This window comes from Oryzias latipes, chromosome 17, assembly GCF_053564925.1.
Source record: "Oryzias latipes strain Hd-rR chromosome 17, Olatipes_Hd-rR_3.1".
NCBI classification, from domain to species: domain Eukaryota; kingdom Metazoa; phylum Chordata; class Actinopteri; order Beloniformes; family Adrianichthyidae; genus Oryzias; species Oryzias latipes.
Window position 1 is genome coordinate 19,136,832 of NC_136253.1, and position 21,457 is coordinate 19,158,288.

The 21,457-nt window shown below is 36.1% G+C and overlaps 1 protein-coding gene across 1 annotated transcript in view; it reads left to right on the forward strand.

The window, feature by feature from the left end:
* Positions 1–21,457, forward strand: part of gpr158b (G protein-coupled receptor 158b) — a 93,690-nt gene that overhangs the window by 61,919 nt on the left and 10,314 nt on the right. The window contains exons 6-9 of the mRNA XM_023965158.2: positions 3,079–3,188; positions 4,010–4,248; positions 10,793–10,931; positions 17,835–17,940. Coding sequence (XP_023820926.1) covers positions 3,079–3,188; positions 4,010–4,248; positions 10,793–10,931; positions 17,835–17,940 — 594 coding nt within the window. The remainder of the gene's footprint in view (positions 1–3,078; positions 3,189–4,009; positions 4,249–10,792; positions 10,932–17,834; positions 17,941–21,457) is intronic.

Sequence of the window (21,457 nt, forward strand, 5' to 3'; positions counted from 1 at the left end):
TAACATTTCCAATCAGAGAAAAACGATCCTTAAACACCAGAGAAAAAGCTGGGAGAGGCTTAAAATTGGAATGTCACAACACTTCAACTGTTTGCTGAACTTCATTTTTCCAGAACCATAGAAAGTGCTGTGCCAGTTCTTAGGTGATAACAAAAAAAAAATTGCTTTCATGCTCCTATGTAGGTAACACAGACTCAATTACACACTGGTTTCATAACAAGTTTTCGCTGCAGCCTCAGTGTTTCTTTTGCTTTGCTAAATTTGTCACAGGCGTTTTTTGTTTTTCCTTCCTGGCAATGGAGCTGAGGTGTTCCGCGAATGCCAAGACATCCCAGAATTCAAAGAAAAATCACTGGCTTTAGAGCTCAGACACAAAATTATGCAGCTTCTGAAATGGTTCTGCATCAGAGGTTATACGCTAATTAGTAAAACTAGCCAACTGTGACCTTCATTTGATGATTAATGTTGATTATTTCATTGATTACCTTAATGCAATATGCAAAACATCAACAACCAAGAGAGTATGTTGACTTGGTGGAAGTAAAGACCCAAATGCTAATGGTGTATTTTGTAAATGCAGATAAAATTAAGGCAGAATTACCAAATGATAGGAGAAAAACACTAATCTTAAGAAGAAAATTGTTGATTATCTATCCATGTAAGTCTTAATATAAGATATCAAAATGTACAAATAAGGAATTCCATGCAAGTATTTAAATAGGGGAAAAAAAGTAAAAAAAAAAAAAAAAACATTTGATAGAATTAAAGCCCAATAAGTATTTTTTTCTGCTATTACTAAGCAAATAGTTTGTAGTGTTTGAATTTTTATGTACTTAATTAGTTTATTTTGATTACAGTCACAAAATGTGCACAAATTGAGAATGTGATATCATTACAAATTGGCCCATGTTATTATTACTTTATTTTATTTGTTTATTTCACCCTCCGCTGATATCCTGTCATCCCCTTTGTTTACACTCTCTCCCCCTAGCTCACAGCCCCTCAAACCCCCCACTTAACATTACTGGTGCAACAAAAATGGTGAGCAATATTGGAGCCATCCAGCCGCAGTTTTGAGCCAGATGGCATGAAGACAAGAAAAATGAAGACAGGCATGGATCTGTTTGTCTGCAAGTGGGAGCATCAGAATGGAGTGGAGCAGGGAGACCTTGGGCCCATTTCAGTTACTGCGTCACAACTGAGAACTTTTTCAAACAATCTGCTCCTGATTCACCACAATTTGAATAAAGAAAAACTCAGAAAATGCAGTTTTAGGCTTATATTGTTTTATCTGTCTTTTATTGTGAGAAAACTGCTACAAAAATGTGTTAAAAACACCAAAAAACACAATTTTCATTGGAGTGGGTCTTCAAAGTTGGCATTTTAGATGGCTGTTAGTGATAGTTTTTCTGTGGAGAGCTTATATTTGATAAACATTTGATAAAGAAAAACAACTGTGTTGAAAAACTATCTGGGAGATTTAATGTGTCTTTTCCATGTTATGAAGTAATTCGGTTTATTAAAATACATTTAGATGTCTTATTAAAACATTTCCTAAATCAAGCAATTTGAGTCTTAAATAAAGTTTTCATCTTGTCAAAAGTATGGAGTGAAATGATTTTGATTGATTTTAATAACGACTTCCTTATTTATAGCTCTTAATGAGACAAAAATGTCTCAACTGTGATGATTTGGAGGATAGCTGTAAAGGTGTAGAGCAGAGATAAGTGAAAACCTCTCATTGTATAAAAGCAAGGTTTTGATTTTTTGCAAGTATTAAATATTTTGCAGTGAATGTTTTCAAAAATATAGACATGATTGATCTACATTCAAGCAGGCAGGCACAGGGCCAGAAAAGTGGCACTGGCAGAAAATGTTGTAGAAGTCAGAGACCATCACTTTCACTGTGCTGGCACAGACACTGGCTCTCATTATTGCTTTTATTAGGCAGGAGATGGTTGTGAAATTTGTTAACTCTATTTTCAAATCAATCTAACTTATATTAGCCTAGTACAACCTTCTTTGAGAAGTAGTTTATAGTTTTATATGCATGTGTGGAAAATAAATAATTATTAATTAAGCCCAGTAATAATAAGACCCGATATTTTACATTTTTCTTTCAATAGATTATTTCTTGCAAAAAGACTAAATTGATGCTGAAAACCACGATGTTTCAACTTTGCAATAAAACTATTTAATCCATCAGTATAGGGAGGCTTTCAGCTATTTTGGTTTCTTTCCTTCGATTTTATGACCTGAGAAATAACTTGGTAACCAGAGATGTCTTTAAACCAAAGATCAGTTCAAGCCCTGTTAAGTAATTCTAAAATGAAAAAAACAAGTTTTGATCATAATTAAAAAACCAATGGGCATGCTTTTACTGTAGATCAAAAGGTGATTAGTGTGGGTTTATCACATTGAAACCAGAATAATTCAAAAACGAAACTATGGAAATCCTGAAATTAGTGCTGGAAAAGTGGATTATTCTATTGTTTTGCAAATAGGAATATCCAAAATCCCCAAAATCTGCACATTCATTTAAGAATAGTGGATAAGGCTGTCAATTTAGTGTTGTTTTGCTCCAGTGGATGTGAGCACACAGCTCTGAACAGATATATATGTATACAGTAGGCTGCTCTGGAGATTTGGCATGTATTATCTTGCTGAGGTGCCCACTTGTGTTGAGAAAGGCGCCTCCGAGCTTTGATTGTGATAGCCTGTAGCATGTCTTTTCAGTCTCTGCTGTAATAGTACTGTATAGTGTTAAGAGTTAAAAAAAATGTAAAAAATAAAACTCCTACCATGAAAATAGGATTACGAAGAATAAAGGTATGAGGAGCATACCACTTGCCGCCAGGGTGGGGGTGGGGGGTGGAAGTAAAAGATTTTTGTAAAAATCTGCCTTCCGTGTCTGTTTATCTTGCTGGAAATACTCGATTTCCTTTTGGCAGTCATAAAAAAAGTCAAATGTGGGCCTTCAGTTACAAAGACATAAAAGGCGGTTGAACATTTTCCATTTTGTCTTGGTGTAAGCAAGCGTTTCTGCCACAGTAACTCCTCTGCTGTCCCTCTCTGCAGGTGATGATCCTGTACTTCAATCCCAGTGTGTTCAGATGTATCCTCCTGAGGTGGGTTCGCCTCATGGGTTTCGCCATCATGTACGGGACTGTCATCCTCAAGCTGTACAGGTACTCCAAACAGGCATGAATGGGATCATCGCATGAGACGTTCCAGCATTTTCCCCTTTGTTCTTATCTTCCTCTTTTCTGTCCTCACTCAGAGACAGAAATCGCGGTAAAACTTAGCTGCACGCAGAACAGAACACATTTAAATTTCACATCAGCTGAGATCTTGTGTGTTCCTCCTCAAGCGTTGACTCACCCTCCTGCTCATAAAAGAACTTAAGTGTTTTCCTTAAAACTGGAGAAGGAGGTCAAAGGCTAGTTGGAGTGATCAATTGGGAAAATGACCAATTTCTTTCTTCTACTAAGTACCATGGATTGGGAGTGTGCCTTTAGGGCAAATAATTGCAGCCTGATTCAGTTGAGATGAATTTCTCCCAGAACTTTACCTCTGATATTTACAGTAAACAAGAAATGGACCACCCTCATACACACCTGGGTGTTTATTTCTTCCTATATACCAAAACTATACATCAAAGCTTTTATTTTGCCTTTACCCTCTTACTGTCATATATTGTGTAAAGAAACAAGAAGGAAACAAGTTTTTTGACACTACAGAATGTCAAATCTTTGTGTTTCATGTTCCTTTTGTTCTTCCTGCACAACAGGAACCTAATTAATTAAACAAGCATAAATTAATTAGAATAGCTGGGCATTTTCACTGCTGTTCCTCTCTCTTCAAGTGGGCATACTAATAACAGCATTCTTAATGACAGGTGTGGGTGTAATGGCAGGGTAAGCTGCGCACATGCTCATCATGATGATTTAATGAAGCACTGTGTAGAATTCAAGCTCAGGCTGTCTGTTTTGCTTGCCTTTTACCCCAGAGTGCTGAAGGTGTTCCTGTCCCGTACAGCCCAGAGGATGCCCTACATGACCAGCTGGCGGGTCTTGCGGCTGCTGGTGGTGATACTGTTGGTGGTCATATGGTTCCTGGTGGCCTGGACTTCAGCCGTATGCCAGAACCCAGGGCTAAGTCAGGCTCTTATTGCAGCTGGCCTCACCCCAGAGGGACTGCAGTTCAGCATGTGTCAGCTGGACCGCTGGGACTACATGATGGCAGTTGGTGAGTTTTTATTTTCATTAGGTCTGTATTTCTGCTTGTCCATATGGAGAGATTCTTCTTTTTATTTGTCATTTTTGGGGTTGAATTCTTTTATCACATTTTCTCTCTACTTTGCCCTAAAAGTCTAATTATAATATAATAAATGCTTCATATATTGCATTTCCATTTCCATTCATAAAAAAGGTTTTTACTCTCTATTTGTAAACATGGGAGCTACACTGCCCATTAAAACTATATATTCATCTTTATTTTCCAAAAATATCAGAAATAATTCCTTGTTAATGATAAGTAATGCTTAGTTAAGCAATAATTAAATGAGCCACGGCAAAATTAGAGACCAGCATCTAAAGTAGACATGTTAGACCCGGCGTTTATTGAAGACAGCCGTCAACTATACAGTATTTTAAATATTATTAATTGAAAAAAATGGCAATTTAAATTCTCCCTAGGTGTGAATGTGCACTTGTGTAGCCTTACAACGGACTGGCAAACATACTAGGGTAGCCCTTTAACAGATTTTGCCTTCGCCCAATAGTAGCAGAGATAGGCTCCAGCAACCCCATGACCACAGGTTTGGAAGATGGATGGAATAAAAAAACTTGCAAACTGTACAGGATGTACCCTGCCTTTGAACTTCAGTTATTGGGATAGGTTCCAGAAAGCACTTACAACCCCGCAGGACAGCGTGAAAGAAAATAGATGGATGTAATAGAAAAAAATAAGAATTTTGTTAACAGATTGGTGGAAACACATCTGAATGAAAAGGGCACACTGCAATGAAGTCCAAAGGAAAATGATTATTTCCCCTTTTTCTGGATATAACTTGCTTCTATAGTCTGAGTGGTGTGAATATGTGCAGCTTTTAGATTTGTGTAGGTTCATTGGACACCAAAAGCTAAAGTACCACTTGTTTCTTACACCTAAATGTGTGAAATTTGCTCTCCACATTTGACCCGTCCCCTGAGGAGGCGTTGAGCAACCACCGGGCTCTGAAGCAATTAAGTGATTAAGCACCTTCATCCCACAATACCAAGTGTCATTAGATCCCATTTTTAGAGTCTTTGGTGTGATCCAACTCGAGAAATATTCCCACAAGTTCCCTCGGCACTCTTACACAAAGCCACAGTGATGTCTGGATATAACCATGCGCAGCCTGACAGAAACACACAAGAAAAAAAGGCTTTGCATGGGTTCTGGTTGTTGCATCACTTAAGACCGGCTGCAGACCGGAGTCAGGACAAATGAACCATAATTGAATAAACTAAACTGCAAAAAAAGAAAAAAAATCCAGGATAAGAAACATAACAATAGGGATGATTAAAGATGGTAAAGATGCAGTAGTTAGAGAGCAAACTGTCAGTCCTGCCCCTTGAGAGTGGCAAAGAGAGAAGAGGGGGTTTATGGGAGGTTTAGGATAGCAAGAATATGGAGGGTCTTCACATCCATGTGCTAGTAGGGTTCCATACAGAGTTCCTGGTGTGAGTATACCCTAAACAATCAAATAAGCTACACGTGACAACAAAACACAAATAAATCTATTCATTTATCTTCTAAACCAGTTTTGTCCCTTTCGAGGTCACGAGGCTGCAGGAGCCCATCCCAGCCACTCTACTTTAATGTTTCAATAATAACCCTAAAAAAATGTAAAAATATCTTTATTTAATTTTGCACAGTGAGTAATTGTGATTTGCTACAGTTTTTGAATAAACATATCTACCCTATTGATGTAAAAATAGATTTCAGGAATATACACACTCTTTCCAAAAAATTAGAATATCATGTTAAGGTGTATTCAGGTTTATAATTCCTTTAAAAAAGAAAATTATCAAAGAAAATAGATTCAGATCATTGGCTCTCCTGTGGCTAACTATCAAGTGTGAAGTCTTCCCCATAATAGTCCTAACTGAACCAATGTAATCACATCTGGGGAACCTGTGCAGGAGCTTTGAGCTCAGTAGATGATTAGTTGGTGAAACACAGTTTAAAGCATTCATGTCCTGCAAAATTTGAGTAGAATTCTCCAGAGTATTCTAATTTTTTAAATCCTGTTTTAGCTGGGACCCTAATTTAATTAAGCAAATACTTGAAATCAATGAAACAGTAGGCCCTGAATCTATATTCTATGAACGTTTAATTTGTTTAATGAAATCATGGAAATGGATACACGTTTCTGTGAATTTTCTTTCTCCAGAAATGGTCAGTATTTCATTCATTCATTTGAATGAATGAATGAATGAATGAATGAATGAATGAATGAATGAATGAATGAATGAATGAATGAATGGTCAGTTTTTCATCAAATGAGACTTACTTTTTGTTCTTTTGTACACATATAGTTGTAACTCTTTAGGAGTTTTTTTTTAAATATACCACTTGCATTGTTGTTCTTTAATGTTGGGTTTATTCCAAGCCCTGTTAAATTGCTCCGCAGTAAAATAAATGCATTTGCGAGTTTTGATTACATAGTCAACTGTTGTGTTTTCTTTCCTCCACCCAAGGTCTTTAATGAATGTGCCTCTTTGTGTTGACAATGGAATAAAGAAGATGAAGCATAGTCTTTGTCCCAGCACCTAAGGTGGCAACTAGCTTCAAAAATACAAAGAATTCAAAAACAAACAGCAGGCCCCTCACTTCTTATTTCACAAAGACGGTAGCGTCTCCAAGAAAAATATCACTGCTATCACAGCTAGATAAATAATAGGCAATTTATGGTCCATTTAGCAGTTTTTGAACATAAATTTAAAGTATATTATAGTTTAGAATCAGCAAGTTCTGGTTTTGTTTTTGTTGTTAATATAAAAACTGCCTCCATTACATCAAGCATCTTGAAAAGCCAAACAAAAAATGTATAGTTAAGAAGCAATGGAAATAAAAAGAGACAAATGATGAGTTTCTCTTTTTGTGCTGTATTTCATATAAATGGTATATTTGTCTTTTACTAATGGAGACAAGGATAACATAAATCTAGCTAAATGTACATAAATATTGCACATTTGGAGCAAAACATTGCCTAAACAATGAGCAAGAAATGTGCATGTCGTACAAAACAAAACTACTTTTTGACATGCTTTAAAATAATAATTTAAAAAAAAAAGTTGCACCTTCAGAACACCAGGAAGCTGTTTTATCTAAAGTATTCCTAAAAAACCCAGGTGGCCTTGAAAACAGCACAGCTTCTTCCATGACAGATTCATGGAGCAGGAGCATTGTAGCCGTGCTGACAGAAGGGGAGCCTAATCCTGTTTTGGAGGAGAGAACAAGTGGATCCCAGAGAGAAGCTTGGTCTCTGTCTGAAAACTGATAGACGGGCAGAAGGAGAGAATGAGAAGTGGCAGAAGAAGAGATAAAGGAGCCTGTGAAGTTTGAAGCATCCTGGGACGGAGCCAGCGATGCAGAGAGAGGTTTTCCACCAACAGATAAAGTAGAGGGGAGGGTGGTGAAGGGAGGGCAGCTGAGGACAGCGTTGAAGAAGGGATTGAGCATCAGCGTTCTTCAGAGAAAATGTGTGTTTGACCGAAGCAGTGACAACTTTCCCTTTAAAAAAAGCTGAAGGGGCTTCTCTGCTTGTGCTTTTGCATGAGATATGAGGGAGTCCTGCTGTTCAGTCTGACAGCAAGTGCATGAGAACATGCACGCTGCTTAGCTACTGAGGCTGCTGAGGCTGCTCAGTGCACCCTTCAAAGCCAATCTACAGGATTTTAGCAAGTCTGCATGCCATTCTTAAAAAAATGTAGTTTTTAATGTAGTTTGTTTTTATTGTTATAAAGGCACAACTCATTTGAAAATGTAACTTTATTCTTTTATTATGCATATTTTTCAAGTTAAAAGGCACGATATTCTGTTCTTTAGGTAAATCAGAGCACAGTTTACACACAATTTGCTTTGTTTTTTATTGGCATGCAGCTTATTTCAAATTACAAATTACAAGTTTATTAGCTATAATAAATAAAATATAGGCACAAAGTTGAGTATTAATTTTTTTATTGCATTAAAAATGTCCTATTGAAATACTGGTCAACTGTAAATAAAGAAAAAGTTTAATTAAAACAAACAAAAAAAACATCTGAGGCAACCTCACTTTTCTTTTTCTAATTTAACTCAATTCATTCATTCATTTTCATTCATCATTCATTCATTTTCTACCGTTTTATCCTTTTCGGGGTCACTGGGCTGCCGGAGCCTATCGCCTATTCAATTCAATTCTATTCAATTTAAATAACTTTATTTATCCCAGAGGGACAAATCTTTTAATTACAGTATATCAGTTAGAAGACAATTAATACATTTTTATGAGTGAACATTAATTGGCAAGGCACTTTTGGTAGTATTGGTCACACCCTACTTTAAATTTTAGGTTGAGAAAATCATGCTTGTTGGATGAATCTCTAAAAAAAATCCTCAAAAAATGAATATATTTCTTTTCTGCCAGCATATATAAGTGAGATATGGACATCTTATGTAATGTTAAGCAGACACTGCACATTCTGAACCATAGTTAAAACCATTGGCTGTATATGAGAACTGGACTGAGTCACTCCCTCAACCCAATGTTTCAAACAGGAGGTACCTGCTGGATCCAAGACGCCAAAATCCCAATAACTTCTATTGAGAAACAAACAGCTATTACTCAGCTATTACTCAATAGCCATTCTTGCACTGATACCTTTTTTAAACATGTTCTTGGTAATCTTAAATTTTTTAATTTTTTTTTCTGCAGTGCAGTGTATCAAGTTATTCACTGATCAATCTGAAGCCTCAATAAAACTATGTGATTTCTCGTCAAATGTTCAAAATGTTTGATTGACAGAATCCTCCAAGCCAAGTGGTAGGGGTGTGGACTTTCAGCAGGCTCACTCCTGTTTTGAAAGAGTGGTTGTCATTGACAAAACTAAACAGGTTATACTGGCAGCACATCAACTGTATAGAATTAGCACTTAAGAATAAAATTGCAGTAGTGATTAGCCTGTTAAAAACTAACATATTTGCACTCTGTCCTTATTTTGCCTTCTTGTTGTCCTGTTTCAGCTGCATTTTTAGAGGCTTCAGTTTAGAGTTGCTTTGTAAGAAGTGCAGCTTGATGCTAACTTTGACTTGGTCTGCATGAAATATTTAGACTCCTGGCTAGACTGAACTGGAACAAGAGACAATACCTTGGGGGGGATTGAGTAATTTTGGACGAACAAGAACATGTTCAACAAATTCTTTAATGCATTTATTGAAAATGTAATAACCGTTTCTTTATCTGGAGGTTCCACTCAGTCTCTCTGCAGAACGGAAACATCCATCTAAACGTAAAATCAATGGACTGCCTGTCTAGGCTTAAACAATGAGTGATCTGCAGACTATCAAAATGATATATCAATCATTTATCTTTTGTTATTTCCTACTCAGCAAACTCAAGAGGTGCTCCAGATGTGCAGGGAACCGTTTTTATCCATAGACTTTAAATAACGGTGCAGTAGTAGTGCAAAGAGTGATGTGTGGATTAAGTGGGGCATAACATAGGAATGTGTCCTCTCTGCTTAACTGTTGTAGTTTGTTTTTCTAGTGGATTCAATTTTACCATTTGGGACCACATTTTCAAAGAAGAAGTCTTTTAATCCAACAGTTCTACTTGATTAGATACGTTGAATTCTATACGATTGTCATAAGCAATAAAACAAGGAAAAGTACATGTATGCCACATTTGCTTTGGAATGAATGTAAATGTGCCCGTATTAATTGTTTCCAGTGCAAAGGTTCTATTGTTGAACTAAGGCATGCAGCCATTTAAAGTTTATGGTTTGCAAATGGCAACAAACGTATTTTGTTCCCTGACAGTCAAAGGTTTTAAACACTCCAAGGTTTTCAGCTTTTTATTAGAAAGTATTTAATTGTCTTTTGCATCTTTTATGTTATTCTGAAATATTCCCCTTTTTAATTTAGTTTCAGTTAACCTTACTTAAATAGGGCTTCACGGTGGGTGTATTGGTCAGCATAAAAGACCCTGGTTTGAATCCCAGCAGACACATTTCTGTTTGGAGTTTGCTTGTTCTCTCTGTGCATGCATGGGTTTTCTCCTGGCACTCTGGTTTAAAAACATGCTTCAAAAGTTGAATAATGAAGAAATTGTCCCTATGTGTGAATATAAGTGTATTTGTGACCTTGTGTTAGACTGACGACCTGTTGAGGGTGTACCTAACATATGCTCTGGTTACCCTGTGACCCCCAAAAAGAATGAAATTGGTTCTCAAGATGAATGAATAAATGTAACCATACTTTTTTTTTAATCTCTGGCAGTTCGTGTTATTTTTGTGCTGTATCAAGCTATTTATTGGACTTTACCACCTTGATTGGGACAACAGACCTTAGATAATTACGTTGTTTGAAAATCATTAACAGCTTACATTTCATTTTTTGTTAATTTTTTCAACAGTTTATTATCTCTCGTATGTGTATCTTAAAAAATGTGTATTGTTATGTTCCGTCACACTTTGCAAGCGTCTCAGATTATGGATTTAGCTGTGTAATCAAATATGTCTTGTGTTGTCTGTCTTTATTTCAGCTGAGTTCCTGTTCTTGCTGTGGGGTGTTTACCTGTGCTACGCTGTCCGCACCATACCCTCAGCTTTCCACGAGCCAAGATATATTGCTGTGGCTATCTACAATGAGCTCCTCATATCTGCCATCTTCCACATCATCAGGTAGGTTCAGAAAAATATAAACATTTGTAAAACACAAAAATTTCCATCCATCCGTCCATCTTCTTCCCCTTATCTGGGACCACCAGTCTAAGCAAAGATGCCCAGACTCCTCCCCACAAGAGGGAAAAACATTTAAGAGACAAATGCTATAACTATATCTATGAAAAAATTAAAAAGAAATAAGAACAGTGTGAATTAATAAAAATCTGACTTTAATCGGGAAATGCTGCAAACTATGTCAAGGTGCTCTCTGACTGCACCGGTTTGGAAAACAGCGTTCCATTTTACCACACAAGGGGTTAGTTAGAACAGGAATTGCAAATGTTCTACATGTTTGGAAAACCTTGTCAGGTCTTGGATTCTAAGTCTTCAGAATTCTTTTGCTTGGGTAACTTGTAGTTTGCTTTAACTGCTTGATGTAAGTTTAATTCCCACTGCTGTTAGAGAACATCATTCCAACATCATTTACCATTTACCATCATCCCCACTCCCATTGTGGCAAATCTTCTTTTTTAATTCTTATCCGGTGTAAAGGTCAACACTGACCACTTTCACTTTTTTCAATTTAAGTATGTAAAAAGTACGACTTGCTTTTTTGTACTGGAATGAGGCTTCATTTAAACCTTAACAAACAAATATTAATTTGTGCCATTTTAGTTAATTCTTAAGGTTTAAAAAAATCACGGGTCAAATTTGACCCACTAGCATTAAAGATGAGAACAGCTTTCTGACACATTACAAAGGTTAAGTAGTGGGAACAGGCAATTTGTAAATAAAAATATATGTCAAAGTTACAAATTAGTATGCGTTGTATACAATAAGCAAGTAAGCGGACTAATGTTTGTTGACTGTGTTCATACTGTATATGAAACAGGATGTGACTATCTGGCATGTTATTACGAACACTCCTGGATTTAAATACTCTCAGAGTTTAATGACAGCATCCACTATTGACTCAATAGTCGATAGTAAACTTACAGTTGTTAAAGCTGTAAAAATATTAAACCCTGGGACTTCTCAGCAGACTTAGTCTTAAGCCTTAGTCATAACTGCCCTTACCGGTGGATATGGGCTGTCTGTGGGTGAAAACTGGGCAAACCTGTAGAGGGCACGCAACGCAGGTGGCCCACAGGAAATTTTAATTGCATATATATCCCCGGTAAGCTCTTAAGGTGAAAATATTCATGCATTTGTTTTTTTCTTCGGGCATTCTGCGGGCATCAGTTTGTGGTGAACACAAAAGGTGTGCACTCCTTGGGGGTTTCATGCATGCAGCCTGGCTGTTAGAAAAAAGGAAATTAGACAATCTGAGTGTAGTTTGTGTGTGCATCCTATGGGCATCTTACTGGCACTTACATGTCACGTGCACACCCCGTGCATAAAACATTTGCACAGCATCACTAGGGAGCCATTAATCCAACCTTACTAATGGCTATGCGACAGCATCACCCGTACATCATAAGTGCATGTAACTTACATTATACCTTTGAATATTCCACAATACATTTACCACACATACATGACAATCACGTTTCATTTTCATGACATCTCTCAAGGTAGCGACACGAGCCATAAAAGAACTAAAAGACCCATCTGCATTTCTTTAAATGCTACGTTCACACAAGGCATGTGACATGCTGTCAAGAATGTGCTAAACGCTTGTACTTAAGCATGTATTTAGCCTCTGGTGTTCACAGTGGACAAGCAGAGAAGGGCTTCTTCCTCTTTTTGTGCTATTTACTAGGCACCTAAAGTAGAAGAGGCTACTGTAATTTCGAAATGTCAAAGGGGTGCAAGTCTTGCGCGTCTGGCTCCAGGTTTTTTTCTTACACAGAAAGACTATCATATAATTCCAACCAGGCACAAACCGTGATTATTAAATTCTCCTCCATGATCAGTTTTCAAATGGTTGACACTTCCATGAATTCAAAGGGGACGCCATCCAATTCCAAGTCCTTAATTGGTCAAAGTTTGACCTGGTTTCACTTTCAACAATGGCCTACGCATTTTGTGTGTAGCTATGCATAAACGGGAGTTTAGAACGTGGAAGCCCAAACCCACAATCACACGCATTTACATAGACTTTTTATTCCAAGCGATAGCCTGAACGTAGCCAAAGACGGTGTGAACTTAGCTTGAGATGCGGCCACAGGCCTGGACAACCCAGAAACCCTGCATGCAAGGGTCCATGTGACCAGGAATTTAGTCCATAGAACACACACGCAAAAATATCAGACTAGCTGACTTAGTATGTTTTAATAGTGTGCTCATGATTATAGTTATTCACAATGAAATACAATATTTTTGGTTGTAAATGTAAACTTTTGTTTGAAATACATTTTCATATATACCATTCACGTTTTACAGTGTAAAAGCAAAGCTTTTGTTGACTGTATCTTTCTTTTAAGCATTATGAAAGAAAAATATTAAGTTCAATGTTATTTAAATGACATTTTTTGTTTAAACAATTTGAACACGCAAGTTTTTAGAATGAAGATTGACAACAGTGTGTGATGTAAAACACCCGGAGCTTTCTAATGCAATTTTTTCTGCATATATTTGTACATAGTTGCCTTTGTAGTTGACATGAACTGATTTCAAGGCACCATTATGTGTGTGTGTGTGTGTGTGCGTGTGTGCGTGTGTGGGGGTGTGTGTGTGTGTGTGTGGTGGTGGTGGTGGTGGGGGGGGGGCAACTGAGAATCTGAAACGATAATCTAACATGCTTTTTACAGTTCGAGGGGATTGTTATTGCGGTTTTTAGCAGAGGAGATGTCGCCATTTCTGATTACCGGTATACTTGATCATCCATCAGATTTCATTTAAATCATTCTCTTTTATGCATCTGCTGTAAGGTCAATTTAATGGCCAATGTTTTTTTTTAAGCCTGAATACACAGGCCTTAGAGATAAAGATAAAAAAGCAAAAATTGAGATAGAGCAGCAAAGCCCAGAGGAGAATGAACTTTATCTGATAACATAATAATGAGTCATCAGCAGTGGACTCTCTAAACCCTGCTGCTTTTTAGGAGGATTTGTTCTCCTGCTTGCATTAAATTGAATTGTAGACTCAGTTCTGGGTTTATATGATGCTTTTCCTATAATTTAATAAATGGTAAGAATACAGATAATGTAATAATATTGTATAATAAGCAAAAATAAACAATTTATTTAAATGATACCGTGTGAAAATAGAAATTAACTACGTTTATTTTGTTGGTGTTTCTTTTTAAATTAGTTTAAATTTAGTCAGAATCACTATGTTCCAAATGTATATCAATCAATCATTTACTTTTTTTATATAGAAATTTTCATCAACATGCTGTCAAACACAGTGACGTGTGGTGAGGTTAATGGCTGGTGAGGCACTGACGTCATCAGTCAGATTTACAAACATATGAACCATACTGAGTAACTTATTCACCATTTAATTGACAACAGTTAACATGTTTTGTTTAAAATATCATTTCAACGTGTTTTTTTTTCATGTACAAACTGCAGCATAGAAAAAAGCACAAACGTTATTATCATCTTACCTTTACTTGTAAATAAAGTCCATATGCCGCTCCTTCTGAAGAAAATAACTTGCAGCTTGCTATCACTTCTTCTATTGTTTTTTAGCGTCATAATCTCAGGGCTCACCGGCGCCACCTAACATGAGGCACGAGAATGTCTGGCCTCACCCAGCGGCTTTTTTGCCGGCGTTTAGCGCTCAGCACAAGAAACACGTCCCTCACATACAGTTATTTATAAAAACAAACAGTGTACATTATATACATCTGCTAAATTATGTAAACTCAGCTCATATAGTACAAGTGATTGAACCGACATACAGAGACAGCAGTACCGTCTGACTGCATAGGTATTGCGCAATCCAAGGTGAGGCTCAGCGGGCTGGTGCCTCATCGCACGTCACTTTTTAGTATCTGAACGGCAAATGCGGAAATTCAGCGATTTTGAAAAGAGAAAAAAACACCCAAAAATGGTACATTTAAATGGAAAATATCTGCAAAGCACAAATTACTGATTAAATATAATGATTGAATTTTTTTTTTCTTTTCTTCCCATAATGTGCCTCACCTGCCTCTCCTGACTGCACGTCACTGGTCAAACACAAGGTGCTTAACAAAAAAGACACATATAAACATTAGTTGAAACAATAAAGACATTAGATTAAAAGCAACAACAATAAAAAATCAGACATAAAAAGGAAGAAAATGCTGTGGCAAAATTTGAGGAGGCACTCCATAGATTAAAATATTGACAGGGTAAAAACGTACGAATGATAAACCATGAAAGCCATAAAATACTTAAAAGCCCAATAAAGAAGTTATTTAAATGACTTATTTAAAAACTACCGGTAAGTTGAAAAGATTTTTCTTTAATAAACAATTAAAAATCTCCACAGAAGCAGATAAAACACATTTTAGTGTCTGTTTTACAACATTCTGCTGTTTTTTATTTCTAATTTTTTATACTATTTGGCTTTTAAAAATTACCAATGATCTTGTCAGGATCGCTACAGAAGTCATAGGCTTGGTATAAGTTTCCATGGTGACTATCCGACTGACACCAAATTCTTAGTCTTTATCTCCAGTGCACACTGCTATGCTTGGATGTACAGATGAACCCTGTGGGTGAGATGAGTAGAGAATATAGCCCGTTTACCGTTGGAAAAAAAGACTCCGGGGTTCAGAGCGTAGCTATCAGATATCAGATGAGGCGTGTCTGTGCACAAAAGACAGGGTTTGTAGGCTGTTAAAGCCTGTTAAAGGCTGCAAAACTCAATCACAGGGTGAAACAGAGAGAAACAACAACAAGAAGGGTGTCAAAAGAATTTTGATTATTGCACTGGAAAAAAATCACAAAATCATGCTGTTTTAAGGATGTCCTACCTTATTTTTAATACCGGAACACTAGCAGTAATTTTTGTCTTAGGTTAGAATGTTAGTTTTGCGTTAATAGACCAAAAACAAAATTCCATTGCTCTTTGCCTGTCTCCATCTCTTCCCAAACAGCAGTTTCAGGAGGTGCACAATTGTTGGTCTTCTAAAGAGTTACCTCTTTGACCTCTTGGTTCTCTTCTTAAATTGGCTTTTTGTTGGAGTTCCCACCCATGATTGTATTGGTGCATGGAAACACAAGTGAATTGTAGAAGCCATATAACAATTGGGGAGATCTTAATGTTTGAATTGTTTTTTCATAAAACTTTAGGAAAGTAAATAGTACAGGAAACTCTTCAATATTGGTGAAACCTGCAAGCTTCCATCGAGAAATGTTTGTAATAAACCAGGTTTTTCTCTCCTATGACAAAGCCATTAATTGTTTAGACAGAAATTGTAATGTTATCATCATTTACTTGTTTTACCTGCACTGCTACAAAATAAAAGTGTTAAAAACCCATTTTGATGAAATTTTTTGTGTTTTTAGCATGTTCTTGTAATGTTTTTTTTTCATGATTAAGGACATATGTTAAGAAAATTAAGCTTAAAATTGCATTTTTTGAGTATTTCTTCATTCAAACCATTGTAAATAAGGAGGAGATGAAAAGAATGCAGTTGAAATAAGACAGAAAATACACTGGGTGGGCCACATGCTCTTTTCCCTGGTCCATTCTGATGCATTACTTGTAGTCGACTAGATCCGTGTACGTCTTTGTTTTCTTCGTCCAAGCTGGCATCTGGCTCAAAATTTTACGACTGGATAGCTGCAATATTGTTCCCTGTTTTTGTTCACATGTTATGTTAGGTTGAAAGTGTTAGGGACTGTAAGCTAGCGGGAGAGCATGTAAACAGATGGATATTGGGAAGATAGGGCAGGCTTATTTTGCGCCAACATAGAGGTGAAATTCTAATGAACTGCTGCAGGAATCATGTCATAGAACTTATTATTTAATTATTGATTTTGGCTACAAATGGCATAATCATAAATAAAAGATCACCAGGAACACTTTTACAATAGTTGAAAAGATGATCGGAGTGGTACTTTAAGGCATTTTTAGCACATGATGTACAGAAAACAAAGAAAATCCATAATTGGGTAAAACAAAGGGCCTAACAAAAATAAATAGATAATAGAAACAGCTGTGAGTGATTTAAATTCAAACCGGGTAGAACTTTGACTGAAGGGAAGTAGAAAAACCTGAAAGCTGAACAAAAATGTAAGAGTCTGTTAAACATTTCACCAGTCAAATATTATACAATATGAAGGTGGTGTTAAGTAGTTTAGGAATGATATAAATTCCACAGTTATCTGCAGCCATACTAACCCCCTTTCTTTTGACTTGGGTCAAATTTACTGCTCAGTGCCTGACCAAAAATGTGCTTGACGCACCAGATGCGTGTGGGAGGAGCTACCGCCAAATGTTTTCGCTACATGGAGTGGTGTCTGAGTCTGGTCTGAAAACTTAGAGGATGTAGACATAGAGGATGTTTAGAGATTGGATTTATTCATTTTAACTATCTTTACAAATGTATCATGTAATCATGTTTCCATGCCAGGGTTCATTAGATCATTCAGAGTCTCTCCCAGAGTGTCACTCCAGCGGCTAGAGCTGGGTCTGAGTGATGGCCACGTTCCACCGCTACTTCTGTGTTTCTGACACCAAGTTTGGTCCCACATTAGTTCGAGAGGGTAAAATAAAAGCAAGAATCAAAGGAAAGGATCATTTGAGAGGGGCGTTTTATGTATATGTGTGTATATATATATATATATATATATATATATATATATATATATATATATATATATATATATATATATATATATATATATATATATATATATATATATATATATATATATATATATATATATATATATATATATTATTATTATTATTGTATTATAATAATACAAAAATAATAATAATAAATGTATTATTTATTATTTTAATGTTCTGCAGATTCTCTCTGGTGCCAGGGCTGCACCCCGACTGGATGCTCATGCTGTTTTTTGCTCACACTCACCTGACTGTGACTGTGACTCTGGGCCTTCTGCTTGTTCCAAAGGTAAGGTGATGTTCTTTTTTTTATAGATGAACATAAGAAGATGAACATGAATCATCCTGGATAGATTTAAATTGCAATACAATCTTCAGTTTCTGTGTGGCAGCATTTAAAACTAAAGATTATGTTTAAAATGTTTTGCAAAGTCTTCCATGGGCCTCCTTTTATGCCTCCTGCTGAACCAGAATCAACTTTTAAAGTTGGAAAAGGAAACATCTCCTAGTCCACGGTAAATATTTAAAAAAAAAACCTAAGGCCAAAACTTACACTCACAAAAAAAAATAATAATAAAACATCATGTAATGTTCAGTGTTACTGTGGCAACCGTTCCTTCAAATTCACCTCTGAGACGTGACCTCTTCAGCATTTTCCCTGCTTTACCTCCTCTCTTGTTTGGTCCTTTAATGCAGCTGCTGCTTTATTCTTCTCCTGCTCTATTTCTCTGCTAAACCTTCAAGAAAACTGATATTACTGAACTTCTCCTTGTTTAAATCAAATTCCCTTTGTAATTCTTTACCTAGAAATTCAGAGCTGCAAAAGTGCAGTGAATGCTGGGTAATCTGATTCTGCGGCGTGTGCTTTCAAACAAGATCCGAACAGAATCTGGAAATTAAAGTCTTATCAGGGGTTGGGTTTGATCCACATCCATAGACACTTGCTACATAACAGCTCACCATGGGGAAATGATTGTCAACTCTGATTTTTAGAATTTAATTTATATTGGACAATAAAAGAACATCTCTTTCAAATTAAAAGGCTTTTTAATTTTTGGAAAAACAACAAAGCCAGTGCCTTTTACTGAACGCATGACCGTTAGAGCTGTCTGCAGCACTCGTGAAATATTTAAAGAAGTGCATTGGTACATTGCACCCAAATCTGCAAACATCCTACACTAGAAGATGCACAATGGTCCACAGAGGCACACAGCTTTACTGCAGCTTTTGATTAAAGTGAACTGCTCTCAGTGCGTGCTTCATGCTGTGCACTGTCGTCTGCTGTGAGTCAGCACTGAACACACAGCTACGCACAATGCAGGGGCTGAAAGATGTCTTAGTGTCTCGCTGTGAGAATGTACTATTCAGGTATTTTTTTGTGAAAGTGCTTTTTAAATCTGTTTTTAATGAGTGTGGATTGAAGTCACCTTTAATTACTCTCTCACAATTAAAAAACCCACTCTGATTGTGTTTTCGGTGTTTTTAACATGTTTTTGTGGCAATTTTCTGATGATAGAGGACATATATGAAGACAATTAAGCTAAAAATTCCCTATCTGATTATTTCTTTATTCAAATCATTGTAAATCAGGAACAGATCCAATAATGCCGTTTGAAAAATATAGTATTTGTGATGGAGATTAAATGCTGGGTGGGCACAATCTCCCTGCTCCAAGCTTTTAGTAATGCGGAGAGGAAAGGGGGGCGGGGTTATTCAACAGTCCCGCCCACAAGTCAGAGGTGAATTTCTAATGAACTCTTGTCTCTCTGAAGATTTTTTTGTTTTTTTATATGGTAATGTTTCTGTTCTTTTATTTTAATAATAATAATTTATTGGCATTTTCCATCACTGATTGGGTTAGTCACAAACATCCAACTGTGAATGTTTATGTCAGACAAAAATGTAAAATTCTGTTAAAATATTGAGCTAAAATAAGGTTTAGTAAAAGATTTTTCTGCCAGACATGATTTTTCTTTCCAAATAATCATAATCTGCTTGATCATGCAAGACTAAAAATTGAGTAACTGATCAATACTAGCCCTAAGGGCTGTTGGAAACATGTTGATGGCAGCACACACCCAAACAAAAGATGTTTAATTACAATGAATGTAAAGCAGGTGAGAGAAAATTTGACAGGACCTGCATATTTCTTGAACTATTGACAAATGTTATTAATCCCTTGACGCCAGTTGATGCTAGCATGCATCAAACCACTTTGCTCCAAAATTAACTTATTTTAGCATCTACTTGAAAGTAAAAACATGTGTGATATTTTTTTAATGGTTGGAAAAAAATTCTGGGGTCAATGGGTTAATGTGCGGTATTAGTCAGCCCCTCCAGTGGGAGCAACCTCCGTATACTCATCTACATCACCACCTCTGCAAATGCTTTAGATAAGATGAACCTTATTATTACCTTGGGCACACAGTGCAGGGATATTGAGCCTTCATCAACCTCAGCAAAGCACCACCCACAAAACAACACATACACAAATTCACAAAGAGGTGATGCGAAATAGTGACACAAAAAAACAAAGAAAAATCCCACTTTTTTTAACAGTACAAGACCCAAACTGCACACACAGGGACACAACAGTAATCCCAATACTTCCATTCTTATGATTACTTGTTCCCCTGTCTCCCAAAAAAGAGTTTGGGGGATGAAAGCTCCGGGAAATACTTTTTTGTTTTGTTTTGTTAAGTTAAAGTTCATACCAAACAAAGCATTCTGTGCAATGATGGCAGTATCACTTGCATCTGATGTTATCCCTGATGGCAGAGTTTCTGTTGTCATTATGATTAAATAAAGAATAAACTGATTTTTTTTACAGTAAATGGCTTTACTCAACCACTAACTATGAGTAGAAAAAAACTTTTTAATGTTATTATTCATATTCTATAAAAATTACCACAAAATTGTTATTTCTTCCAGGTTATGTAAACTTATGAACACAATGGTACAAAAAGGATATTGATTTAAAAATCGGCTTAGAATTACTTCAGAGGAATATTGAAATAACTGTAATGGTAAAATAGTCTTTTGTTTTTTTATTTTGACAAAAAAATATAAAATTTAATAATAATAATAGTTCAGAAATTATTTTTCTCTCTAGCTTTGCAGCCTGATTAAGGTTGAGTATGACATTACTGCCAGTATTTTAATGTTTTACATGTATTTTAAAAAAAATCTTTTATTATTATTAAAAGGTTTTTTGAAAAGTTTCAATAGGAATATATGAAAATGGAACCAAAGCAATTACCTTTTAAATATAACCTGAAATATGTGATTTAAAACAAAGAAAAAAAATTAGCTTGTGAAAGGACAGGATGAAACGTTTTGTATGTAATGCAGCACTTTACAGCTTACAAAAACAACATTAAACTTAAGAATTTACCTTAGGAATTTGAGGTGAAGTAACAAGTTATTAAATGCAAATTAAAGTAGCAGTAGATTCCTGAGGGTCTCTTTAGAGCAGCCCACTGCCTAATTAGGAATGAATGCAAATTCTGTATATATATATATATATATATATATATATATATATCTGCGGGTTTTTTCCCACTGCTTGTTTATTGTAGCAGCATTTCATCTGAGCAAGGGGCATGTTAAAGTTTCCAGAGTAAAATAAAACATGCAGAATGCGTGTCGCTCAAACCAGCATTCATTACCTTTATTGGTGGAAAAAAAAAAGGCGTCCACAAAAGATTATTTAAAACATTATTTTAATTTTCAAGATTTTTGTACGTTTTATAAAACGGCATTTCAAAATTACAATTTTAAAGACAGACATAACACATACTGTGTGT